The 26892-nt window shown below is 39.1% G+C and overlaps 1 protein-coding gene across 2 annotated transcripts in view; it reads left to right on the plus strand.

The window, feature by feature from the left end:
- Positions 1–10898: 10898 nt before the first annotated feature.
- PNLIPRP3 (pancreatic lipase related protein 3) overlaps positions 10899–26892 on the plus strand; it is a 41332-nt gene continuing 25338 nt past the window's right edge. For both annotated transcript variants that reach the window (XM_012102992.4, XM_042238523.2), the window contains exons 1-2: positions 10899–11125; positions 23256–23416. In XM_012102992.4, the coding sequence (XP_011958382.1) occupies positions 11053–11125; positions 23256–23416 (234 nt within the window). In that variant the 5' untranslated portion in view covers positions 10899–11052. The remainder of the gene's footprint in view (positions 11126–23255; positions 23417–26892) is intronic.

Below are 26892 nucleotides of genomic sequence, written 5' to 3' on the forward strand. Positions count from 1 at the left end.
GTCGGCAAAGTAACGTCTCTGCTTTTGAATATGCTGTCTAGGTTGGTCATAACTTTCCTTCCAAGGAGTAAGCGTCTTTTAATTTCATGGCTGCAATCACCATCTGCAGAGATTTTGGAGCCCAAAAAAATAAAGTCTGACACTGTTTCCACTGTTTTCACATATATTTGCCATGAAGTGATGGGACCAGATGCCATGATCTTCGTTTTCTGAATGTTGAGCTTTAAGCCAACTTTTTCACTCTTCTCTTTCACTTTCATCAAGAGGCTCTTTAGTTCCTCTTCACTTTCTGCCATAAGGGTGGTGTCCTCTGCATATCTGAGGTTATTGATATTTCTCCTGGCAATCTTGATTTCAGCTTGTGTTTCTTCCAGTCCAGTGTTTCTCATGATGTACTCTGCATATAAGTTAAATAAGCAGGGTGACTAGTTAATGGATAATCCAATATTTACCCTAATTAGAAATAAGTGTTCATCAATAACAAAGTTGAATTCATGGTATTATTTGTTGTAGGAACACGCAAATTTATTATATTAGGATACATATATCACTTATTATCTCAGTGAGAACAATACATAATAGTGATCCTTGGATTTCAGAGATTAGTAACCAGACCTGAAGTTGATTTTTTTAAGTGCCTACCTATACTAGAATATGTGAAGAATGAATGAATAAGCTTGTAGGATTGGTTCCTTCTCTATAAGTTGTTGAAAATTACAATTATAAGAATATGGACCATAGACAAGAATTTTACTTTTTGATATATTTAAACCAAGTCAATCTGAGTTCATTTAATGTTTATTTAGATAGTTTCCTTTCTTTGTTCAGTTTTTCATTTGCTCATTTATTTATAAAAGGTCTGTTAAGAAGTACTGGATGTCCACCAAATGACAAGCCCCTTACCTGATACCAGGCAACACAAAAATGGCTATGAGACATTGATTTCCTTAACCTCAAGATGGCAATCAGTTGGCACAGTCCAATGTGTGACTGACTATAATGTAATAATAGCATCAGAGTTGGAGATATCTCTGGATAAGTGTGGAGGATCCTAGAAGGAGTGATAATTTCCAATTTTGGGGTTAGGGGTGATTTCACATAGTAGATAATACTCAAGGTGAATCTGGATGAAGAATTAAAGGTTTACTCAGTAGAGGTGTGGGAGAGAAAATGGTATAGAAATAGCAAAGATGAAGGCACAGAGACATAGACATAGATAGTGTGTTTGCAGGGCTCTAAGTGATTCCACTTGATGTGTACTTAGAGTGAGGAACAGTGGGAGAAGCACAGGGGAGAAGTTTCAGGAAGGCCATACATTACATGTGGATGAGTTTGAACTTTGTCTCATAGACAAAGCAGGAGAATGGAATGATCAGATATGTGTGCTAGGGAACAAAAAAACAAACCTGTACTAGTCAGGTATCACAACAAGCATACAATTCCATAGTCTTGGCTTTCAAGTTTACAGTTTATTAATGGAGATGAAAAAAGTAACATGAATTTTTTTACAGTTATGGGAAAGATAAAATGTAATTATATGCATTATTTACAATAGCAAAGATACAGAAACAACCTGTGTCCATTGATGGATGAATGGATAAAGACATTGTTATATAAAGAAACCTTGCCATTTGCAACAACATAGACGGACCTCAAAGGCATCATGCTGAGTGAAATAAGTCAGACAGAGAAAGATGAATACCATAAGATTTCTCTTTTATGTGGAATCTAAAACAAGACAAACTAAAACAAACCAAACTCATGGATACAAAGAACAGATTGCTGGTTGCCAGAGGAAGGGGGCAGGAGGTGGGAGAAAAGGTTGAAGGGGGTCAAAGATAAAAAGGGGAAAAAAAAAAAACAAGAAAATTCTTTGGAAATTATCCAGTATTAAAAATGAAATGATAAAAAAAATGTAATAAGTAGGGTAGAAATAATACAAGGTGCAGTGGATATCCATAAACTGCAGAGATCATATATGACTAATAGGAATCAGAAAAAATATTCATGAAAGGTATTGTCATACTTGAACTGGTTCTCAAATTATGAGAATGATTTTGCACATTGAGAAGGGTGAGGAAGAACTGGCAAGGTTGAAGAACCAGCATGAGCAAAACCTCAGCAAATGCAGTGGGTGTGAAGGGGTGTGGACTTGCAGGCGCAGAAGCTAGACTGAGGAGAGGACAGGAGGTCCTTTATGCAAGTCAAATAGTTTGTTTCATTCATTAAAAACTTTTGAGGAAAATATGATTAGAGATGTGATTCAAGATGGATGATCTGTAAATAATGTCTAGAATATGTGATTGAAGAGACCGAAGCCTGGGACAGCAGCAGCATTTCAGGCAAGAGATGAAACCCCGAGCAGGGATTCTGCAGTGTGTTTCATAGTAGGAAGCGAATGAGGGAGACACCAAAGGGGAAGCATGAACAGTCAACAGGACTGTCTGGAAGCCAGGGACCTTGGGGGTATCAAAGACCATGTGCACATTTCCTGCCAATGACTCAGCGAGTAGAGGTTCCTACAACAGGAAGGGGAAGGCTGTGAGAAGAACCTCGTTGGACAGAAAGTTTCTCAGAACTTGAATATGGTAACTTTATGATTCAAATAAGACACCCAGTTAGAAAGGCCCAGTAGACAATTGGTATTGCTGGGCGAGAAGCTTTGGAAAAAAGAGGGAAAATTCTTAGACAAAAGGTCAGTCATAGGAGGGGGTTCTCTTGCCACACGTGGAAATATCTACACATCTACAAAATATGGAGAAAAGAGATGACTCTTGGGGAATAATTGTGTGTGAAAATAAGAAAAGAAAAGTGAAAAAGCCATCAGCCATGGAACAGGAGAAGCTGTAGAAGTAGGTGGGAAAACATGATTTCAGGAACCTTGAAGATAAAGATGTGTGTTCAGTGCCAGGGACAGTAAGTGCTGCCAAAAGACTGGGGAGAATCAACAATCTGAAAGGCTGTTGAGGGACATTGTAGTGTTTAGGGTTTGTACTGGGTACACATCAGCTTTTGTAATTATCTTGGGGTTATTTCTTTAACATATGTAACTTCCTTATCTGAATAAAAAGTGAAACATATCAGGGTAATTGTGAGAACAATATGGACTAATGTAAATGTAACATATAATACAGAACCTGATTAGTAAAGGTTTATTACTCACATCATGAGTCTTTCTGGGAAGAGCAGGGTAGGCTCCCATGCTGGTCTAAAAATGGCTGGAGAGGGGAGAGAAAGGATAATGACTTGAGACTTTTTGGTGGTGAGGAGGTGAGGCTGGGACAAGGGTTTCCATTCCTACATGCAGGGGCTTCCGTGGTTTGGACTTCCTATTCATGCCAGAAGAGGCTTTCTTAGCCTATTCAGGCTTTCTTAACTTGCCTAGTTGTGGGGCAGAAAGAACAAAAGTAATGGTGACTCTTAAAAGCTGCCAGCAGTCAAACATCAAAAAGTGGAGTCAGACTCTTACAAAGAAAGAAAGTGTTAATTGCTCAGTCATGTCCAACTCTTTGTGACCCCATAGACTGTAGCCAACCAGGCTCCTCTGTCGATGGGATTTCCCAAACAAGAATACTGGAGTGGGTTGCTGTTTCTTTCTCCAGAGTATCTTCCAAATGCAGGGATTGAACCTGGGTCTCCTGTATTGCAGGCATATTCTTTACCACCTACGCCACCAGGGAAGCCTTTCTTTCTTACAAAGTGTTTCCCAAGATCTCCCTTAGCTGGACCCCAGAAATACTCACTGCCACTATAGCACCCCCCTAAAAAGGGGAAGTATGATGGAAGGAAAGCCAGAGTGGAAAGAGGCTTAAAAGTCTTAAACGATTGCAGTGAAAGTATCTTAGTAAGGAAAACATTGCCAAGGCTTGTTCCAGGGCCTTGAAAGCACCGATACTAAAGAAGAGCCTTGAAATCCTTTTTTGGACAAGCATTTGAATTATTTTAAAATGTGTTTGGCTGGATTTTCTTTACTCTACTTGTGCTCTTGTTGTCCTTTCGATGGGTGGAAGAATGTGACAGAACTACTAGCGAAGGGTAGAAATGCTGTTGGTCATGGAACAAGAAGTGTGTGGGACAGAAGTTTAATCCACACTGAAACAAATCATCACCCTCTCATTTCTTACCTATAAGTCACCTTCTTGTCCTTGGACCTACTTTTCTTGTTCTTCTTCCTGAAATCCTTGCCCATCAACTAACCCTTTGCTCACCTATATCTACCTACCTCATCATACTTCCTCCTGAGCCAGCCTTCTGTGACTCTTCCTGTGGGTCCACATTCCCTCATAATTGCATAAGCCATTTACATCCAAACTTCTCTATTGTTATTTCACTTTCTCAAAACACCTACCCATTGATGGCCTGTCTTTGTCCTAGGTTTGTTTGGACAAGTACCTAGCCTTTCTCAATGACATTCACTGAATATCTCCACACATTAACAGGAGCCTGGATTGGACCTAAAAATAATTATTATAGCTCCTAATTATAGACTGTTTACTGTTTGCCTTGTGCTAAGCTAAGCCCTATATGTGCATAATGTCATTTTATCTTGATAGTAATACTCTATGGTATATAACTCCATATCACTCAGTCATGGTGATCATTTCATGATTTATAAGTATATCAAATCATCACACTGTATACTTTATATAATTTTACTTTTCATTTATACTGAATATAGCTAAAGGAAAAAGAAAAATGAATAGTTGGATTAAGGATAAAAGGCAAACAGTAATATTCAAAATAAAATTAGTGCAGGCAAGATATTGAGACATATACTTACAACTTAACATACAGAGGGAATCTGAGGCTCAGAAAAATTAACCAAGTTGTCAAAGATAGTGCTGCTAAAGAAGTCCTGCCTGGCTTGAACCCAGATCCAATTCTAAAGTCCAGGCTCCACATCACCATTTCTTCCAGAAGAACCTGCTTCTAGAAGTGAAGCCTTTTCAAACTATATTGAAATCCCACACATGATTTGCCAATTCTTAATGCAGGTATAAATCCTCCCAACCTCTCCTTTCTTTACAATTGCTTCTTCGATGGTGACATTTTTCTCTATTATATTATTCTGACTTTGCTGAATGTGAAAGAATTTAACTTTCCAAAGTGTAATTTTAATATGCCACATTCTAGTATGGCAAATTACTATTATGAAAAGTGTGCTCCTTGGAAACTTCAAGTAGCCTTCTAGAGTAACTTGTAATTATAATGAATTGTGTTGATGTTATGTGCATTTTTATTGTATATAATTTAACAACTATGTGATGACTATCTAATTATAGTCTATAGTTCACAAAGCAATAGTTTACAATATTTCCTCAATAGAAGTTATACTTCCACATGAGGTTCTTGTTTTATGTCTGCATACAAGTGGTGTGTTACTACAAAATGTGCATACAAATAAAGCCTTACTAACAAAAAGAAAAAGCTTTAGAAACGTAATCTGTTTTAGAAACATATTTTCCAAAATTTGCAGGAAAAAAATACATCCCTTAAACCAATCAAAGTAAACAATTCATTAAAATATTTTTGTCCCATCAAGCATTGTAAGAAATATCCTAGCAATAATTATGAGAGAAAAATACATTATTCAAGAATAAATCAGAAAAAAAGTAAGTTTTTCTACCTCTGCAAGATGCACTGGTTATGCGCCACGATCATTTCATCTCTTTAAGCACTAAATCAAAGAACAGAGACAACAACAAAGGAAATCTTGTTGACTCTATCTTCAGACTACATCCTGAGCCCATCCACTTCTCACCACCTCCACTAGTACCTTCCTGTCCAAACCACCATCATCTTCACCTGGATCACTGCAGTAGCTTCCCAACTGCTCATCTTCCTTCCCTCTCCTACTGTCTGTTGCCAACAGAGCAGCCAGAAAGACCTTGTTATAACCAAATTCAAATCAGACTCCTTCTCTATTTAGAGGCCACAACTGGCTTTCTTTTCTCTGAGAGGAAAACCTGAAGTTGTTACCATGGCCAGCAAGGTCTTACCCACTCTGGCCTCCAGGCACCTCTCTGACCTTGTCCTCTATTATCCCCCGCTTTTCCTTCTGCCCCTGACATACTGGCCTTTCTGCTTTTCCTTACAAATATGGAGCAGATTCCTGCCTTTAGACCTGGGCTTACCTCTCCTTTTTCCGGAAGTGTTACTTATCACTCTCTTTTGCTCACCTTTTCAATGAAGCCACCAAAATTAATAGCAATCTGCTCTGCCAATCAGTTCGCAAAGGCCCCAGTCTCCGTTACTCTGCTTTATTTATTTCTCCATAGTTTAAGCCACCTTTTCACATACTCTAGAATTTACTGGTTTACTGTGTTTATTGGCTGCCCCTGGTAGCTAAGTTGGTAAATCCTCCTGCAGTGTGGGAAACCTGGGTTCAATTCCTGGGTTAGGAATTGAACCGTAGGAGGGAATGGCAACCCACTGTAGTATTCTTGCCTGGAGAATTCCATGGACAGAGGAGCCTGGCAGGCTACAGTCCATGCAGTCGCAAAGAGTTGGACTACTGAGTGGCTTGCACTTTCACTTTCCTCACTATAATATTCAAAAGGGCAGGGTCTTTGTTCATTGGTGTGTCACTAGAAACCAGAAGAGTAGCTGGCACATAGCAACCACTCAGATATTTGGTGAATGAATGAATGAATGCTAAGATTACTCAGGCACATGTCTTTGTATTTCACTCTTTCCTTCCTTCCCCAAAATAGCCATGATACCAGCCTCCCTGAAATCTTGGATAATTCAAAGAGCTGTGCGTTAATAGTCTAAAAAGTTATTTAAGAAATTATAGCCATGTTATTCAGGGTTCTGACATTAATATTGAAATATTCATCATGACACATTGAAAGGTTCTCTGCCTTACTAAATTTTAAAAATAATTTATCATGCCAGGGACAGAATTAATTGAATTATTTTCTAGTCTTGAATCAAGAATTCAACTGATTCGCTGTTTTTCCTCGATTTTGGTGTGCTTTCATATATAAGCACACATCTGATTTTGTGATCATCTTTTAAAAGCTATTGTTAATCCCTCTACGTGACATTTTTTCAGGCAGAACTGCCACAATTCCAGTGAGCAAATAGGATTCACCAGTATCTGAACCTCGATAAACATAATTGTTAAAGTATAATGAGTCTTTAACTCTCAGCATGATAATCTCTCTAGAGGAAGAATTTTCTTGAATGATATGAGATCAATGAAATCTAAGACTACACTTTTTTCTCAACAAAGATTGACCATATGTCTACTATGATAGAATTATTGCTAGATGCTGGAGCCCAAAGATGAACAAAAACCAGCCCTTCTCCCAGAATGATTTAGTCTGGGGAAGGAGACAAATAGGTAATTGCCTAATTAGTCTGTGATATGCTAAGTGCTATAGCAGTTTCATTGAAAAGTTCTGTGAAAACATCGAAGAGAGAATTTTTTTTTTTCATTTAAACATGTTTATTAACTACCTTCAGCACTGTGGTGCTGGAGAAGACTCTTGAGAGTCCCTTGGACAGCAAGGAGATCAAACTAGTCAATCCTAAAGGAAATCAACCCTGAATGTTCATTGGAAGGACTAATGCTAAAGGTGAAGCTCGAATACTTTCTTGGCCACTGAATATGAAGAGCTGACACATTGGAAAAGCCCCTGATGCTGGGAAAGATTGAGCGCAGGAAGAGAAGGAGCTGATTGATCGAGGATGAGATGGTTGGATGGCATCACTGACTCAACGGACATGAGTTTGAGCAAACTTGGGGAGATAGTGAAGGCCAGGGAAGCCTGATGTGCTGCAGTCCACGGGGTCACAAAGAGTTGGACACAACTTAGTGGCTGAACAACAATATTGATCACATGTTCATGTAGACATGAATAAGATGCAGTCTTCTGAGAGGTATTGATTATGTTATTCATGCTGATCCCACATGTGTGACTGAAAACGTTGAATCTTGAAATGCCACTTGGGAAAAATGTCCAGTTATAATTGGTGAAACTTTTAGAGCATACCTGTTTTGTAGTGTAGTTACTGGACTCAGCATGCCAGGCACTGAGCTTGGTGCTGCTGCATGGTTTAGGCTCTAATCACTGCATGTCTGCGTGCCAGGGTGGACTGGCTACTGTGAGTTCCGGGAAATACTGTGACCAAAAACACACCCAAGATTTGTAACTCGTCTTATTCAAAACCTCTCCTTTGTCTGATTCTTGCACAGTGTTACAAGTTTTTTTTTTTAAAAAAAGGCTGAATGCTTCATAAATCATTAAAAATTTTAATGCTATTAGGGTGAGAGTAAAACATTAAGAAACACTAAGAAATACTTTCAGCCATCTTCCATGAGCACTTAAAAATTGAGAAACTGATAAGGGATATCTGTGAGTTGAATTGCTCATCACTTAATGAAGTAGCCAAAAAGACAAATTTGTATTACATTCAACTGTATGAATCCTGTGTACAATGATGTATACTAAGTGTACAAGGGTATACTTAGCTATATATGAACATAAACTTCCTCTTATAACTAGTAACATACTTGAAAATGCCAATAATAATATTTACACAATATAGTACTTACTATATACTAGGTGCTATTCAAATAGTAAGTAATTCAGTCATCTAAATAACTGTATTAGGAACCAGGATTATCTCTGGTTTTTTACAGGCAGAGGAAAGCACAGTGAGCTTACTAGCCCAAGGTCATTGCTAATAAGTGGCATGGCCAGAATTTGAACCCAGGTGATCAGGCTCCAATCACCAGGTGAATTCTATGCTATATTGCCACACAGGTAAGACAGCCAAATAAGCCATGTTCATTGTTTAATTCATAGCATATTCTAGTAGGGCCTATTTGTATTAAGTGGATGTTTGCACTCAGAAATGTGTTAGGTAATATTCCATTGTTCCCTTTCTTTATCTATTTATCCATCAGTGGACATTTAAGCTGCTTCCATGTCCTGGCTTTTGTAAATAGTGCTGCAGTGAACACTGGAGTGCATGTATCTTTTCAAATTATGTTTTTCTCTGGCATAAAAGAGAATGAAATAGTGCCATTTACAGCAACATGAATGGACCTAGAGATTGTCATCCTGAGTAAGTCACACAAAGAAAGACAAAAATTATGTGAAATTGCTTATCAGTTCAGTTCAGTCGCTCAGTCATGTCCGATTCTTTGTGACCCCATGAACTGCAGCATGCCAGGCCTCCCTGTACATCACCAACCCCTGGGGTCTACCCAAACCCATGTCCATCAAGTCGGTGATGCCATCCTCTGTCGTCACGTTGTCATCCTCCCCTCAATCTTTCCTAGCAACAGGGTCTTTTCAAATGAGTCAGCTCTTTGCATCAGGTGGCCAAAGTACTGGAGTTTCAGCTTCAGCATCAGTCCTTCCAATGAACACCCAGGACTGATCTCCTTTATAATGGACTGGTTGGATCTCCTTGCAGTCCAAGGGATTCTCAAGAGTCTCCTCCAACACCATAGTTCAAAAGCATCAATTCTCTGGTGCTCAGCTTTCTTTATAGTCCAACTCTCACATCCATACATGACTACTGGAGGAACCATAGCCTTGACTAGATGGACCTTTGTTGACAAAGTAATGTCTCTGCTTTTTAATATGCTGTCTAGGTTGGTCATAACTTTCCTTCCAAGGAGTAAGCACCTTTTAATTTCATGGCAATCACCATCTGCAGTGATTTTGGAGCCCAGAAAAATAAAGTCAGCCACTGTTTCCACTGTTTCTCCATCTATTTGCCATGAGGTGATGGGACCAGATACCGTGATCTTCGTTTTCTGAATGTTGAGCTTTAAGCCAACTTTTTCACTCTTCTCTTTCACTTTCATCAAGAGGCTCTTTAGTTCTTCACTTTCTGCCATAAGGGTGGTGTCATCTGCATATCTGAGGTTATTGTGGAATCTAAACAAATGGGAACAAATTAACTTATTTATTAAGCAAAAATAGAGTCATAGATGTAGAAAACAAATTTATGGTTGCCAAGGAGGAAAATAGGGGGTGAGGGATAAATTGAAAGATTGAGACTAACATAAACACAGTACTACATATAAAATATATAGCTAATGAGAACCTACTGTATTACATAGGGACCACTTGTCTATATACTCTGTAATGACCTATATGGGAAAAGAATCTAAAGAAGAGTGAATGTAAGTGTTTGTATAACCAATTCACCTTGCTGTACAGCAGAAACTAACACAACATTGTAAATTAACAATTAAAATTTAATTTTTTTTATTTTTTTATTTTTTAAATTTTAAAATCTTTAATTCTTACATGCGTTCCCAAACATGAACCCCCTCCCACCTCCCTCCCCACAACATCTCTCTGGGTCATCCCCATGCACCAGCCTCAAGCATGCTGCACCCTGCATCAGACATAGACTGGCGATTCAGTTCTTACATGATAGTATACAGGTTAGTATGCCATTCTCCCAAATCATCCCACCCTCTCCCTCTCCCTCTGAGTCCAAAAGTCCGTTATACACATCTGTGTCTTTTTTCCTGTCTTGCATACAGGGTCGTCATTGCCATCTTCCTAAATTCCATATATATGTGTTAGTATACTGTATTGGTGTTTTTCTTTCTGGCTTACTTCACTCTGTATAATTGGCTCCAGAAAATTTAAACAAAAATTGAAATAAAGAAATGTGTTAGGGAAAAATACACATAATATATAATCCTACTTTGGAAAATTTTTGCTTGTTTTAATGTTTCTTAGCTATAAGACCATCCCAAAGTACTAAAATAACTCTCAAGAGTGACTCAGTTTATGCCTAACCAAAATATTGCTAATGATGAAACAGCAACACCTCAGAAGTTTTAATTACCCATCACATAACACAAGGCACACCCTGCTAATTATATCTCTTAAAGTGAAGTTAGAAGTCCAGACTATGACACATTTACTTTGCAAGGCAGAAGAATTAAAGGTAGTGTGAGTCCCATGCTCTTCTGGACCTAGAATTTAAATACTAATTGATACCATTGGAAAACTGCGTGATATTTTTATAGTGCAGTGACTTTGCAAGCAAAAATTTTCAAGATTTTATATGATTTTTAAAAAATCAACTCAGATGTTTGGAATTTGGATTGCTGCACTTTTATTCTTTGGCAAATCACCAGGTAAGACTCATAATTTATAATTTCTTTGAAACACAGTATACTGACATCTTAAATGTAATTGACATGGACTTTGAAATCTTGGCTCTGTTTATATTTTATTCTTCATAAAATTATCTAAAGGAAAATGCACCAGTTTCATAATAATGAATCTGATGAGCATATGAAAAGCAACTATTTCCAATAAAATAAAAGTCACTGGACAGTCCTGTACTAGGCCTCCAGCTTCATCATTTAGTAGCTTTATGGCCTTGGGCAAATAATTTATCCATGGAAGTCTCAGTTTCTTCACTTCTAAGATGAGTATGTAGCATACATATTTCCATTTTCAGTACCTGATTCACAGTAGATGCTCAATAAATGTTTGAATGACTGAATGAATGATTAATGCTGATTGGAAACTCCACAATGATTTTTTCCCTTTGTGTCATGATCTTACACATTAGCTCAATATTAATTGACTTCTGAACTTTATATTGTAGACTCCTTATGTATTAACATTACCTATGTAGTAGTTATTGGTTTCTTTTGTTCTTACCACCCTGCTTCAACATTGTATGTGTAAGCACAATAAAAGTTAGCTGATGCATTTTAGCCAAAATAGAATCAAAGGAGTTCAGTGTGTTTTAGTCCCTGCTCTCCAGCTCTCCTTATGGAATAAAAAATAAAGGGATGGAACCCTTTTTAGTTTTAGTATATGCCAGGAACTATGCTCTATTTTCCATGATTTTCTACCCCAGGACAGTTCCAGTTGAATGCTGAAAGCAGATTAATGAGTTCTAGAGCAGAATTAAGAAGTGAGTCAAGTATGCCCTGGTCCATTTTCTTGTATTGTCACATCTCTTCTCAGTGGTATCTCCTCCGTCTAGAGTTCAGAGGCCTTCTTGCTATCTTTACTCCCAGCCCATCCCTCAAAATCCTCTCTGAACGAGGATCTGAATACATTTTTCTTTTAAATCAACAAATACAATTGCCTACTATGTGCCAGGTACTGTGTTAAGCTCTGGAGACCCAGTTGTGATTGGTAAGTTCCCTATCCATCAGAAATATGTGTTTTTCAAATATTTGCTTTTCAATAGGGAGTGACTTCTGTTTAGAAGCTCACTGAATTTAGCACAATGTATAAAATGGCAAGTACCAGAAGGCTGAATACAAATAGACTCTTAAAAATTGAATAGATGTGATATAGTTTACAAAACAAATGTGATATGGACTCAGTTTTTAAATTATGGCAGCTAAGATGTGTATGTATACTAGAAATATATATAACAAATTTTATATAACTATTTTTTAAAAAACATCTTATCTGGCAGCTAACTCTCTCTTCAGTCCCCTCCTTACCCAGTTTAAATGCTATCAGTCATGCTCATTCCTTGGTGTGCACACTGGACTTCTCTGCTGCTCTTGATTCACTTGGTTCAGCCATGACCCTGATTAAATCTGACACTTTGCAATGTTGTGACTGCACTTGTACAGCTGAATGTGCCTGGAGAAAAACACATACCCTGCTGACTGTCTCACTGTGAAATCATGGTTATTAAACTGAAGTGGAGCATGAATCTGCCAAGCCATCATATTCGGCTTCCCTGGTTGTTTCATTTTCCCAGGCTCCTGGGTCACTTCATTCTTCTCCTTTCTTCTCCCCTCTACTCAAACCTCCAGTTTGAGCCTCCAGTGGGCCTTCCTGCCCACTAATACTCTTGGCCGATAGGCTTGTTTCCTATTTCAAAAAGAAAATAGAAATAAAAAGAAGAGTCCCTCCATAATTTTCCAGTACCACACTTAACCCAGTTACCTGCATGTATTTCTATAGTAAAATCTGTGTATTCACATTAAGTAGAATAAAGAATATATATATATATATATGTGTGTGTGTATATATATATATATATGGCTTTAGACCCATTTTTTTTTCTGCCAAATGAGTTTGCTGAAAACTAAAAAACAAAGGAAAAAATAAAACCCCACTTTTTTCCTCAAAGACTTTTAGATTTTGAACTTGCAGACTAAGGTGTTGTGGACCTGCCTCTCCCCACACCCCCACCCTGGTTCTGCAGTTCCGTTCAGGGCAGCCCCCTCGTAATTCTTCATCACACCAGGTGTGCTTGTACTGCTTCCCTCTGCCTGGAATGCCTCCCAGGAAATCCACAAAGTTTGTGCCTCACCCCCTCCAGGTATGGATTCAAGTGCCACTTTTCTTAGCTAGGTCTTCCCTGGCCACTCTATTCGAATTGTAACCCCTCCTGACATAAACACACATGTACCTTCACCCCTGTCATGTTTTGTGTTTGTCCCAGCACTTGCCACACTTAAACATATACCATATTTTATTTATTCTTATTTATTGCCTGTCTTCTACCCCACTCCCCCACCCCCAACTAGATTATATACTCCATGGGTGCCTGAACTACTTTTTCCATTGCTGAATCCTAAGTGCTGAGAACCACCCCTGGCACATAATAGGCACTCAGATAAATACTTCTTGAATAAATTAACGAGCCTATTTTCCAGCTTTTTTATGTCATTGAAAAAAGCTCTACACGATACCATAAAGAAAAGACTCATTTAGAAATTGAAAATTAGGGAATCTGGTCTCATCTCTTCATGGCAAATAGATGCGGAAACAATGAAAACAGTGACAGACTTTATTTTCTTGGGCTCCAAAATCACTGCAGATGGTGACTGCAGCCATGAAATTAAAAGACGCTTGCTCCTTGGAATGAAAGCTATGACCAACCTAGACAGCATATTAAAAAGCATATAGATTGCTTTGCTGACAAAGGTCTGTCTAGTCAAAGTTATGGTTTTTCCAGTAGTCATGTATGGATGTGAGAGTTGGACCATAAAGAAAGCTGAACTAAGGTGGTGGAAAAGACTCGTGAGAGTCCCTTGGACGGCAAGGAGATCAAACCAGCCAATCCTAAACGAAATCAGTTCTGAATATTCATTGGAAGGACTGATGCTGAAGCTGAAATTCCAATACTTTGGCCACCTCATGCGCAGACCTGACTCATTGGAAAAGACCCTGATGCTAGGGAAGATTGAAGGCAGGAGGAGAAGAGGCTGACAGAGGATGAGATGGTTGGATGGCATCACCAATTCCATGGACATGAGTTTGAGCAAGCTCCAGGAGTTGGTGATGGACAGGGAAGCCTGGCGTAGTGCAGTCCATGGGGTCACAAAGAGTCGGGTCCTAATGAGCAACAGAACTGACTGAACTGAGGCGGCTCAGCAGGTAAAGAATCTGCCTATAATGCAGGAGACAAAGGATATGGGAGTTCCATCCCTTGGGTGGGGAAGATCCCCTGGAGGAGGAAATGGCAACCCACTCCAGTATTCTTACCTCAGAAATCCCATGGACAGAAGAGCCTGGTGGACTACAGTCCGTGGGGTTGCAAAGAGTCAGACATGACTTAGCAGCTGAGCATGCATGTCAATTTATGATTTCTTAACCAGTTAAAACTAGTTTCATATAATGTGCTATATTTCAGGTGCTCCTTAAAAGAACTTTTAGGTCAAAGAGGAAAGAAAACATTTCAATTGAAAAATATAGCAAAATATGACTTGAGAATAGAAGAAACTATAAAAGAACAATTAACTTTGAAATAAAAATTTAATAAAAATAGAGGTTAATGCATTAGAAAAACAGGAAGAAAACAATATAATTGATAAATTTATGTGGTGATTGCTTCATAAAAGTGAGAAAAAAATAGGAAGCCATGGCATAGGAAGCATGGCAGTTTTAAATAAACAAAGGGAAATAACCATGATGTGAAAGACATTTAAATGACTACATTTGTATAAATTTATGCTAAGAGAACTGAAACTCTATATTTTATATCAAAGTAAATCCCAGATAAATGAACATTTAAAAGTAAAAGAGTGAAACAAAAAAATTGTGAAAACAGTGAAATCATTAATGATCTTAGAGTGAGGATGGTTTTTCTAAACAAGAAAAAACTCCAAAGCCATAAAGGAAAAGATTGATTATGTGGTTGAATAAAATGCAAACTTCTATATGACAAAAAGTAAAATCTATTAAACAAAAATATATAACAACTAGAATGCCTTTGCTAAATATCTGAGAAAGGGTGTAAATATTTTTAACTGTTCAAAGAGTTTTTAAACATAAATAAGGAAAAATAACCTTTTAGAAAAATGTGCATAGAACATGAAAATCTCACCCATTAGACAATCTGCAAATGCCAGAAATACACAAACAAGATGTTCAAGTGTATAGGTAGTTAAAGAAATGCAAACTAAAATGGCAAAAGTTGGTGCATATGGCAATTTAAATGTGCACACCCTTCCGCGGTAGATTTTAGTTCCCCCTTATTTATTCCTCCCCCACCCCGAAGGGTTCCACAGAGCCACCTTTGTCCACAGGACATCGAACGGCAGAGAATAGTGCCAAATCTGAAGACCTGCTGGAAATCTGCCTGGTTCGGCTGTTACATCCATTTCCTCGCCCCAAGAGTGCCGAACAGGGTCTGTTCCTTAAGCTTGGATGCTGTAAAAAAGGAGACTGATAGCTCAGAGCCACATCCAACCTAAAACCATTGCAGCCAGAATACAACATGAACAAGGAATGAACTTAATTTTTATAAGCCAATGAGATTTGGAAATCATTTGTTACCACAGTGTGACCTAGAAAAAGCTAACTGGCGACATACCTCCCAGTTCTGTCTAGTGATAGATTGACCTGCATTATGGTTCATTTTTGCTCATGAAACATTGAATAAGGTGATCACCTTTTCTAAGTCTTCCTTTCATCACACATGGCACATAGGGATTAATCTGTTTTTGCTGTTTTAATTATTATTAATATAAGACAGAGAAACCAATGTGGACATAATTTGGTGGAAAAGTACTCTTCTTTTTACTTTTGTGACTTTTTTCTTATTACAAAGGTAATTTGTATTCATTATTGAAAATTTGAGATCATAAATGAATAATATGTTGGGACAAAACAAAAACCATGCTAACACCATTGTTAATATTTTGGTGGAGTTCTGTTGAATTTTATCTTTTCCCTCATACATTTTAAATGAAACTATATTCCAAGTAGTTCACTTCTCTGTCTTTTCCCACCAACATTATATCATTCTCACTTTCTTTAAAAAGTTTCATTTCAAATTCTTTGTAAACATTTAAATAGCTAGATAATTCTATAATTTTAGAACTATATCCTTTGTTATTTAGGCTATTTAAATTACTGGCCCAATTTCAAGTTATTAATTTTATACCAAATGTATATTTTCAATAGCTATTAGTCTTTCCATTTTTCTCCTAAATAGTTTTAATAGCTTATGATGTTGATAAGTTATTGTGTGTTAGTCGCTGTCATATCTGACTCCTTGCGACCCCATGGACTGTAGCCCGCCAGGCTCCTCTGTCCATGAAATTCTCCAGGCGAGAATACTGGAGTGGTTGCCAGTTAAATCACATATAATTTCTTAACCACATCTAATTTCTTCAACTTTTATGCACTTTCTGTTGCCCTATGGGAAAAGGGCTTGATGACCAGTACCCCTGGTAAGTTACAAACATAGAAAACAAGGAATATTTACAATCTTCATTTTTAAACCCAAACTCTCTTTCCTTTACTGAATAACGTAGTTGAGAACTCAGAGTGTTGCAGTGGTAGACACGTGTGGGGGCGTGGGGCATGAAATGCAAAAACTAAGGCAGCTGGACTTTCTAGGAATAGATGGTTGTATTAGAAAGCTATTATCCAATATGAAATCATTGGTTCAAATTGGAAGGGAATGTATACGTGCTTTAAGAGGAAAAACAGAATGGATTCCAGGCAGGAGAAATATTGATTGAGACACAGCACTGTTCTAGGGATATATTGAAGAAGGCACATGTTCACACTTCTGACAAGAGGAAATAAAGTCAGCAAGAGAATCCTGGAAAACAGAAATGGCACACAAAAGGCATAATCTGAATATGGAGCCAGATAAAGTGACACTGACCTGGAGTAATTCGTGTATTGTGAGAAGTAAGAGTTCATTTGAATATTCTCCTTTGAAGGGAATGAGTATGTGAAGAGTGGAAGTGCAGAGAAGGAAATAGCATGCTAGCTGGCTCTGAAGGGAAGAAATATTTATCTAGTCATAGTAATATAAATTTGGTTTATTGATTTTCAATTTTTTAGAGTCACTGTACAGATAAGGCAGGGGTGATTTAATTATCATCATATAACAAGGACTGAATATTATCAGTCTTGACAGTAATGAATGTAAAATTGCAGTGGACAGATATCAGAGATGGAAGAGAGGCAGCAATGCAGAGGCAGTATCTCTTCAAACTTTGTCTTGCAAAGGTATGGAGTCAAGTTATAAGGAATATGAGGTCTGCATCAAGACCTAGAAGATGACTATCTAAGCTTACCGTGGAAGTTAAGAAATGGGCTGAAAACAGTGTTAGTGACTATACTGGAGGAAGAGTGGAGACAAAGTGGAGAGCAGGCTACTGAGCTGTTGTTCCTCAGCTGCAAGTCACCCTTGCTTTGCCAACACTGAGAAATGGCAAACACAGTTCACTGCTTGAGTCCCTTCCAGAGAGGCACTGTCAACAGGGACTCTCAGTTCAGTTCAGTTCAGTAGCTCAGTCGTGTCCGACTCTCCCCGACCCCATGAATCACAGCACTCCAGGCCTCCCTGTCCATCACCAACCCCTGGAGTTCACTCAAACTCATGTCCATTGAGTCGGTGATGCCATCCAGCCATCTCATCCTCTGTCGTCCTCTTCTCCCCCTGCCCCCAATCCGTCCCAGCATCAGGGTCTTTTCCAACCCGTCAACTCTTCACATGAGGTGGCCAAAGTATTGGAGTTTCAGTTTCAGCATCAGTCCGTCCAATGAACACCCAGGACTAATCTCCTTTAGAATGGACTTGTTGGATCTCCTTGAAGTCCAAGGGACTCTCAAGAGTCTTCTCCAACATCACAGTTCAAAAGCATTGATTCTTCGGCACTCAGCTTTCTTCACAGTCCAACTCTCACATCCATACATGACTACTGGAAAAACCATAGCCTTGACTAGATGGACCTTTGTTGGCAAAATATTATCTCTGCTTTTCAATATGCTATCTAGGTTGGTCATAATTTCCTTCCAAGGAGTAAGCATCTTTTAATTTCATGGCTGCAATCACCATCTCCAGTGATTTTGGAGCCCAGAAAAACAAAGTTTGACACTGTTTCCACTGTTTCTCCATCTATCTGCCATGAAGAGATGGGACCAGATGCCATGATCTTCGTTTTGCGAATGTTGAGCTTTAAGCCAACTTTTTCACTCTCCTCTTTCACTTTCATCAAGAGGCTTTTTAGTTCCTGTTCACTTTCTGCCATAAGGGTGGTGTCATCTGCATATCTGAGGTTATTGATATTTCTCCCAGCAATCTTGATTCCAGCTTGTGCTTCTTCTAGCCTAGTGTTTCTCATGATGTACTCTGCATATAAGTTAAATAAGCAGGGTGACAATATACAGCCTTGACGTACTCCTTTTCCTATTTGGAACCAGTCTGTTGTTCCATGTCCAGTTCTAACTGTTGCTTCCTGACCTGCATATAGGTTTCTCAAGAGACAGGTCAGGTGGAATGGTATTCCCATCTCTCTCAGAATTTTCCAGAGTTTATTGTGATCCACACAGTCAAAGGCTTTGGCGCAGTCAATAAAGCAGGAGTAGATGTTTTTCTGGAACTCTCTTGCTTTTTTCATGATCCAGCAGATGTTGGCAATTTGATCTCTGGTTCCTCTGCCTTTTCTAAAACCAGCTTGAACATCTGGAAGTTCACGGTTCACATACTACTGAAAGGGGAACTCCCTGGGTCGGTAGGTGCCCAATATGCTACTGGAGATCAGTGGAGAAATAAGTCCAGAAAGAATGAAGGGATGGAGCCAAAGCAAAAACAATACACAGTTGTGGATGTGACTAGTGATAGAAGCAAGGTCCGATGCTGTGAAGAGCAGTATTGCGTAGGAACCTGGAATGTCAGCTCCATGAATCAAGGCAGATTGGAAGTGGTCAAACAGGAAATGGCAAGAGTGAATGTTGACATTCTAGGAATCAACGAACTAAAATGGACTGGAATGGGTGAATTTAACTCAGATGACCATTATATCTACTACTGTGGGCAAGAATCCCTTAGAAGAAATGGAGTAGCCATCATGGTCAACAAAAGAGTCCGAAATAGGGACTCTAGGGTGACTCTAAGTCTCCAGGAGACAGGGGGGCTCCTTCCTGTTTGCTTCTCGTTCTGGTCTGTCTGCCCAGCGTCAGCTTTTCACTCCACACAAACAACCATCCATGAGTAGCAGTAGTTTGAAGACTTTCCTTGTGGCTCAGCTGGTAAAGAATCCACCTGCAATGCAGGAGACCTGGGTTCGATCCCAGGGTTGGGGAGATCCCCTGGAGAAGGCAAAGGGCTACCCACTCCAGTATTTTGGCCTGGAGAATCCCATGGACTGTACAGTTCATGGGTCTCAAAGAGCTGGACACGGCTCTCGGACATTCAGTCTGCACAAGCAACCATCCAGGACAGGGCAGTAGTTTACATTTTCCTAATACTCCCAGAGCCAGATACAGGCTGCCTGCTCAAAGACGCCAGCCTCAGCCAGCTAGCACCCCCGCCTCAGAGGCCTGCATACTAGTGCCAACCCCGCCACCTCTTCTGTTTCTCTTACCAGCCCTTCTGCTAGGAGTCACTCCCTGTAGCTCCTCCTTCCCTCTTCAGGCCTCCGAAACCTGATTAGTAACAACATGTTGTGTTAACTCTTACAGTTAAAGTAACTAGAGTGGTTTCTGCTTCTTGCCCTGGATCATCCAGGAAATAGGTAGATTAATTAAATCCTCATTTAGATCATGTGTGATTGATGTTGATAAATCAAAACCCAGTAGTGTAAGCACATTATTTAGAGACATGGAGGTAACCATAAGAACTGCAGACATGTTTAAGTTGTTGCCTCTGGGGAGAGGGTTGGGTGTATGCGTGGGCAGGTGAAAGATCAGCACATATTTTTAGTGTACACACACTTCTTCAAATAAAATATGTTTTAATTTCCTCTATCTATATTTATATTTATATATAAATATATATAAATATATATATTAAATATAAATATAAATAAATTAATAAACACAATATATTTAATAATATATAATAAAACATATTAATTAATAAATATATCTCATCTATATTTACTATGGAATCTTATTCTTCGGGAATGAAGCAAAACAACATTTCCTAAAACTATCAAGTTAAAAAATAGTGGACTTGAAAATCGAGATTTATTTAGTATATTTTAGGTGAAGTCGCTCAGTCGTATCCGACTGTTTGCGACCCCGTGGACTGTAACCTACTAGGCTTCTCTGTCCATGGAATTCTCCAGGCAAGAATACTGGAGTGGATTGCCATTTCCTTCTCCAGGGGATCTTCCCAACCCAGGGATCGAACCTGGGTCTCCTGCATTGGAGGCAGACGCTTTAACCTCTGATGGTAAGGGATAAAAGAAAATCCTCAAATTCAAGTTGTCAAATAGCTCTAACCAATATTAATAAATAATCATAAACTGAATAAATTATCAATTTTGTGAATTGAATAATAGTAATTGAATAAATCATAATTATAAATTAAGATAATAATTGAATAAGTTAAACAGTATGAAATAAAGTTTTTAAAGCATTTATTTATATGAAACAGAAAAAACAGTTGACCCGTTTATTCCAGGCCCACAGCCCCCTGCCTCTGGCAACCCCCAGTCTGTTCTCTGTATCTATGAGCTTGATATATCATCATTATCTGATTTGTTTCATTTAGCACAATACCCTCAAGGTCCATTCATGTTGTTGCAAATTCCAAGATTTCGTTTTTTAATGGCTGAATAATGTTCAAATGTATAAATGTATATTCTACAATTTCTGTTCATCAGCTGATGGAAACTTAGATGGCTTCTCTCCTGTTGCTGTTATAAATAATACTAAAATGAACATGGGTGTGCACGTGTCTTCTGAGATTCGTGTTCTTATTTTCTTCAGATAAATACCAAGAAGTGGGCTTGCTGGATCATATGGTAGTTTTATTTATTTACTTATTTGAGGAGTCTCCATACTACTTTCCATAATGGCTGTGGTGGTGATTTAGTTGCTTTGTTGTGTCTGACTCTTGTGACTGTACGGACTGTAGCCCACCAGACTCTGTCCATGAGATTTCCCAGGCAAGAATATTGGAGTGGGTTACCATTTCCTTCTCCAGGCGATCTTCCCAACCCAGGGATCAAACCTGTGTCTCCTGAATTGCAGGCAGATTCTTTACCGCTGAGCCACCAGGGAAACCTGGTGAATGTATATATGTAGTATAATGGCTATACTCATTTATATTCCCACCAACAGTGCGTGAAGGTTGCCTTTTCTCCATATGATGCCAACACTGGTTTTTTTTTTTTTTTTATAACAGCCATTCTAACAGTCTGAAGTGATATTTCATTGAGGTTTTGATTTGTATTTTCCTGATGATTAAGCTGTGGGCCTGCCATATATGGCCTTTATTGTGTTGAGGTATGGGCTTTCCAGGTGACACCAGTGGTAAAGAACCCACCTGCCAAAGCAGGAGATGTAAGAGACGCAGGACATGTATGATCTTTTTCATGTAGTATTGAATTCTGTTTGCTAAAATTTTGTTGAGAATTTTTGCATTGATGTCAATCAGAAATAATAGCCCCTAAGTTTCTTTTCTTGTGGCATTCTTGTCTGATTTTGGTATTCAGGGTATTACTGGCCTTGTAAAATGGATTGGAAGAGTCCTCTTCTCTGCTATTTTTTGGATGAGTTTGAGAAGGACTGGTGTTACTTCTTCTTGGAATGTGTGATAGAATTCAGCAGTGGAGTCCTCTTGTCCTTTTGTTTCCTGGGAACTTTTTGACCACTGATTCAATCTCCTTAGTAACTGATCTGTTCAGATATTCTACTTTATCATGATTCAGTCTTTGTAGGTTGTGTGTTCCTAGAAATGTATCCATTTCTTCTAGGTTGTCCAATTTGTTAGCATGTAATTGTTCATAGTAGTTTCTTATGATCCTCTGTATTTCAACAGTGTCAGTACTGGGTTTTCTTTCAGTTCTGATTTATGTTTTTGAGTCCTCTCTTTCTTTCTTGGTGAGTCTAGCTGAAGGCTGGTCAATTTTATCTTTTCAAAGAACCAGCTTTTAGTTTTTGTGTTCATCTATAAATGAAAGTATAAGGTCATAGTGAAAAATGAATTAGAGTCAATGAATGAAAGAAATGATCAAGACCTAGTTTCCCCCAAACCTCTCATTTTAAAGATGAGTAAAGTGAGCTCCAGAAAGAAGAAACAGTTAAAACTGAATGAAACTTTGCTCTCACTTATACTCTCTACAGGGATTCCTAAGTGGTGCTAGTGGTAAGTAATCCACCTGCCAATGCAGATAAGAGCCACAGGTTTGATTCCTGGGTGGGGAAGATCCCCTGGAGGAGGGCATGGCATCCCACTCCAGTATTCTTGCCTGGAGAATCCCATGGACAGAGGAGCCTGACTAACTACAGTCTATATGGTCTCAAACAGTCAGACACAACTGAAGCAACTTAGCACATAGGCATATACTCTGAAACATTTTTCAGACTCCTGCTGTGTGCCAGGCATGGTACTAGGCTCTGGAGACACAAAGATACCTTTCATCAGGAGTTATAAGTCTTATAAGAAAAAGAAGACCCTCAGGGAAGACGCAATATCCAATCTTGCGCCTCTGGCCCCTTTTAATGAGGACTATCCTGTGCAATAGTTCATTTAGTCTTCATAACCAGGCTGTAAGGTAAGTGGAATTATCTCCCTTTTACAAAGAAGGAAACTGAGACTCAAAAAAAGGTAAAATAATTATCCAAAGTCAGGGATGTAAAATGTCAAATCTGCACTCTGATCTGCGGTACTGAAGTCCACATGGTTATGGCTGTGATATGGAGAAGGGATAGGAGAGGAAGGGGAACGGAGAGCATTTTTTTGAAAAGACTCTCCCTGAGTCACACTTGTTTAAAGATTAATTTCAATAAATCCTCTTAGTGTGAAACACAGCCATTCTCTGGGCCTGGTTCCTGTAATACTAACACTCTATCTTTTAGCTGCAGGGGAAGAAGTTTGCTATGAAAGGGTGGGATGCTTTAAAGATGGTCTGCCATGGACTGGGACCTTCTCAAGACAGTTTGCAGGGTTACCATGGTCTCCAGAAAAGATAAACACTCGCTTTCTGCTCTACACTAGACAGAATCCCAAAGTCCATCAGGTAAGTTAACTCGCTGCCTTCACACACATATTATTCTAAAATAGAAGATGTCTCTGCAAGTACAGAAGCCATAGATAACCTATTCTGATAGAAACTCTTGAGTTAAAGGAAAACATTTCTTTTTAGTGTTGTGAGCCAGATATTTCTCTCATTATTTGCCCTGGTATTTAAAAACAAAGATTGCTCTGATTACATGTTTCATATGGGGTAAATTTGATATTTCATTCAAAGTATTAATTGAGAGCCTTCCACATTGTAAGACTGAAGAAGCAGCAATACCTATTATGTACTAAATTGAATAAACAAGACAGTGTCTTAAGTTTATTGTACTAGTAGAAATGAGATATGTAACCAAATAACTTTATTGCAGCACGATTTTGGTCTGTGATGTAAGATAACACATGAAAGACTTTGGGAACAGGGAGAGGAAGGGATTACCTTCCCCTTTGGAGTGGGGAAGGGAGCCAGGAAAGACTTTGAGGAGGGTTTGAGGTGTGTCCTGAAGGAAGGGCAGTGTTTTCAAAAGCAAAGACAGGGAAATGGTGTGAACACACAGATACAGAGGAGAATAGGGGGTGTTTGATAAATGACACCCACTGTTGGATTAGACAAGGCAGAGGGGAAGTCTTCAAATGCAGAGTGAGTTAGAAACACAGTTTTAGAAACAATTTGTATAATTCCTGCCTGGGGAGATGGGCTATTACCCTGGGAGCCATGAGTTCCCATTGTGAGTTTTTAGGAGGCTTTAGGAAGTTTATTCCAGCTGCAGTGTACTTTCTGGCCTGGAGCTGGGAGAGCAGGGGTTGGGGGTGGGGAGCGGGAGGCATTGCCAGAGCGTTTAGTTCTGTGCTGTCTAGTCACTAGCCACGTGCGGCTCCTGAAATAAAGTTAAAAATTCAGTTCTTCAGCTGCGCCAACCACATTTCAAGTGCTCAAGAGCCACACATGACCAGTGGCTACTGTGTTGGATGGCACAAATATAGGACATTTCCATCATCACCGAGAGTTCTATTTGACGGCACTGAATATAAGCTATAGTGCAATTTGGATCAGACACAGAACTAACCTGAGCCAGAGTAATGAGAGTGAGTACGTTAACAGAAAAATGACATGCTAAACATCGTCAGCTGTCCTGAGATTTCACATATGCATGATAGGAAGAAAAATGACCCTCTTGTCTGAAAAATTTAGGGCAAAACAAAAAGTTCAATTTTTGACAAGTGAAGTTGGTATAGACTATTGGAGATGTTAGCTGTACAACTTGGCAGGCGGTCTGGAGCTACAGAAATACATTCAAAATCTTTTACCCAGAGGTGAACGTTGAAACTCAGCATGCATGAGATCTCAGGGGAGAGAGCAAAGTATGGTACGAGACCCAGGTGGAGCATCTATATGACGGGCAGGTGGGAAACGGGCCAGGGAAGGAGCAAAACTCGTCTCCAGTCTTTACCTGCATCTATAACCTTGAGGCTTGCTTTCCACCAGACCCGTCACATGCAGGGCAGGTCTCACCGGCCAAGACAGCCTCCTTGTAGGCCTTCACACCCTGCAAGCATAGCTGTCTACTTACCAGACTCACACATACATATGTACACATAGCTCTTTACTGAAATATACCATCTGCTGTATAGATTACGGCTCTAGGGAGAACAAAGAAGAAGAGAAGACCTTACTTTGAGTACAGAGAAACTTATAAAGAAAATGTCTTCAAAAGTTTGATTTATATAACTGTCAAAAAGCAAAAAGCATTACCCAGCTGTAGAAAGGAAATGAAATTCTAATAGATCATACAATATCTTGCAAATGTTTTGCTAAACTGAATATGCCAGACACAAAAGGACAAATATTATATGATTCCAGTTCTATAACATACCAAGAATAGTCAAATTCATAGAGATGGAGAGTAGAATAATATCAATAGTTACTGGGGTCGGAGGAGAGGGTGATGGGAGTTATTGTTTAATGAGTACAGAGTTTTAGTCTGAGATGATGAAAAAATTCTGTAAAGGTGGTGTTGCTTGCACAACAATGTGAGTGATAGTGCAAGTGAATTTTACTCTTAATGACGGATGAAACAGTGATTTTGTTATGTGTATGTTACCACACATTTTAAAAACGTAATACAAATGTTTTGGGGCACCTCTATCCATTTAGGACATTCAGGGTGAATTTCTCTGCTCAGGACTGACTGTGTCCCCTGATGTTGACCCTCAGCCCTCATAGGACTTGCTGATCCTTTATGCTTCTGGACAGAGACACGCACTAGAACTTTGTAGAGCACAGGCAGTAAGACAGAAGGTGACGAAGACCAGTCTTCAGGCAAGGCTGAGCCCAAAGGGCAGTGAAGGGAACATCAGAAAACCGAATACTTTCCCAAGAAAGGGGCCATAAAAACAGTGCTTCCCACATCTTTCCCACTCCCTCGCATTTGGAAAGAATCATGTGTGACAACACAGATCTGTACCCGAATGTTGCAACAGACCCCTGAGGGTTTGCTGTTAATGTGGCTTTTAATAACAGCCAGGTTGGAGACTGAGTCACGGTGTGGAACTAAAAGCAAGGATCATCACGGGTTTGACCCATGTGCTATACCGTTTAAATTTGATTACCTTTGTTTATGAGGAAGAAGGAAATCAGGCAGTAGCTTAGCAATTGAGGCTTAGCAATTGGGGAGTTACCAAATAAGGAATTAGTACTCAAGGCTTAAGCAATTGGTGAATTGTCAAGGATCAATTTGTTGATGTAACTGGTCTTCTGAGGCGTAGGTCTCAGCTACTTTCCTGGAAGAATAAAACCAACTTCTTTTTCCCATGAATCTGTGGCTTCTTTTTCTTTCTTTCTTTCTTTTTTATTTTTTAAATTATGAAAGCATAGTATCCGTGACTTCTTAACCTTAAGTGACTCATTGCCATTGGCAGTTGTGATGCATAGTTGCGTAATTACAGTGGTTCCTGTGCCTGCAGCTTTTGTCAAGGCTAGAACATGCCTAACCGGTGACTATTTTTGCCTCACTTATAGGATGGGTCGATTCCATGTCGGTTAGGCTCCATGACTGCTCACAGATAAGAATGATAAGAGAAAACACCCCAGCACCCAGCTAAACATCAATACTCTACTCTCATCTCTAGATAACCTGTTCTGTCCTGACATCCTTTTTAGTTTCTGTCCTTGTGCCATCCAAGTTGTCTTCTTTTGATTCCATGATGCTGTTTGGGAGTTTCCCATTTTCTAAGTTAGTGTGTCATTTTAGAGCGGTGTGCTAGATTGAATACACAGTGAACAAAGTTGTTTTGTTGCCTTTTCCTACATTAATAAATCCTTAATGGCTTTTGTGACAACAGAAAATGCTTGGATCCCATAATGCTTGTCAGATCCCCATTCTGAGGCTTGTTCGAGGTTCCACTTTTTCAAACTATTCTCATGACAGTGGAAAACTATACGCACTTTTTCTACTAAATGACCTTCCCTAAGTAGAG

The sequence above is a fragment of the Ovis aries genome, chromosome 22 (genome assembly GCF_016772045.2).
Source record: "Ovis aries strain OAR_USU_Benz2616 breed Rambouillet chromosome 22, ARS-UI_Ramb_v3.0, whole genome shotgun sequence".
Classification (NCBI taxonomy): domain Eukaryota; kingdom Metazoa; phylum Chordata; class Mammalia; order Artiodactyla; family Bovidae; genus Ovis; species Ovis aries.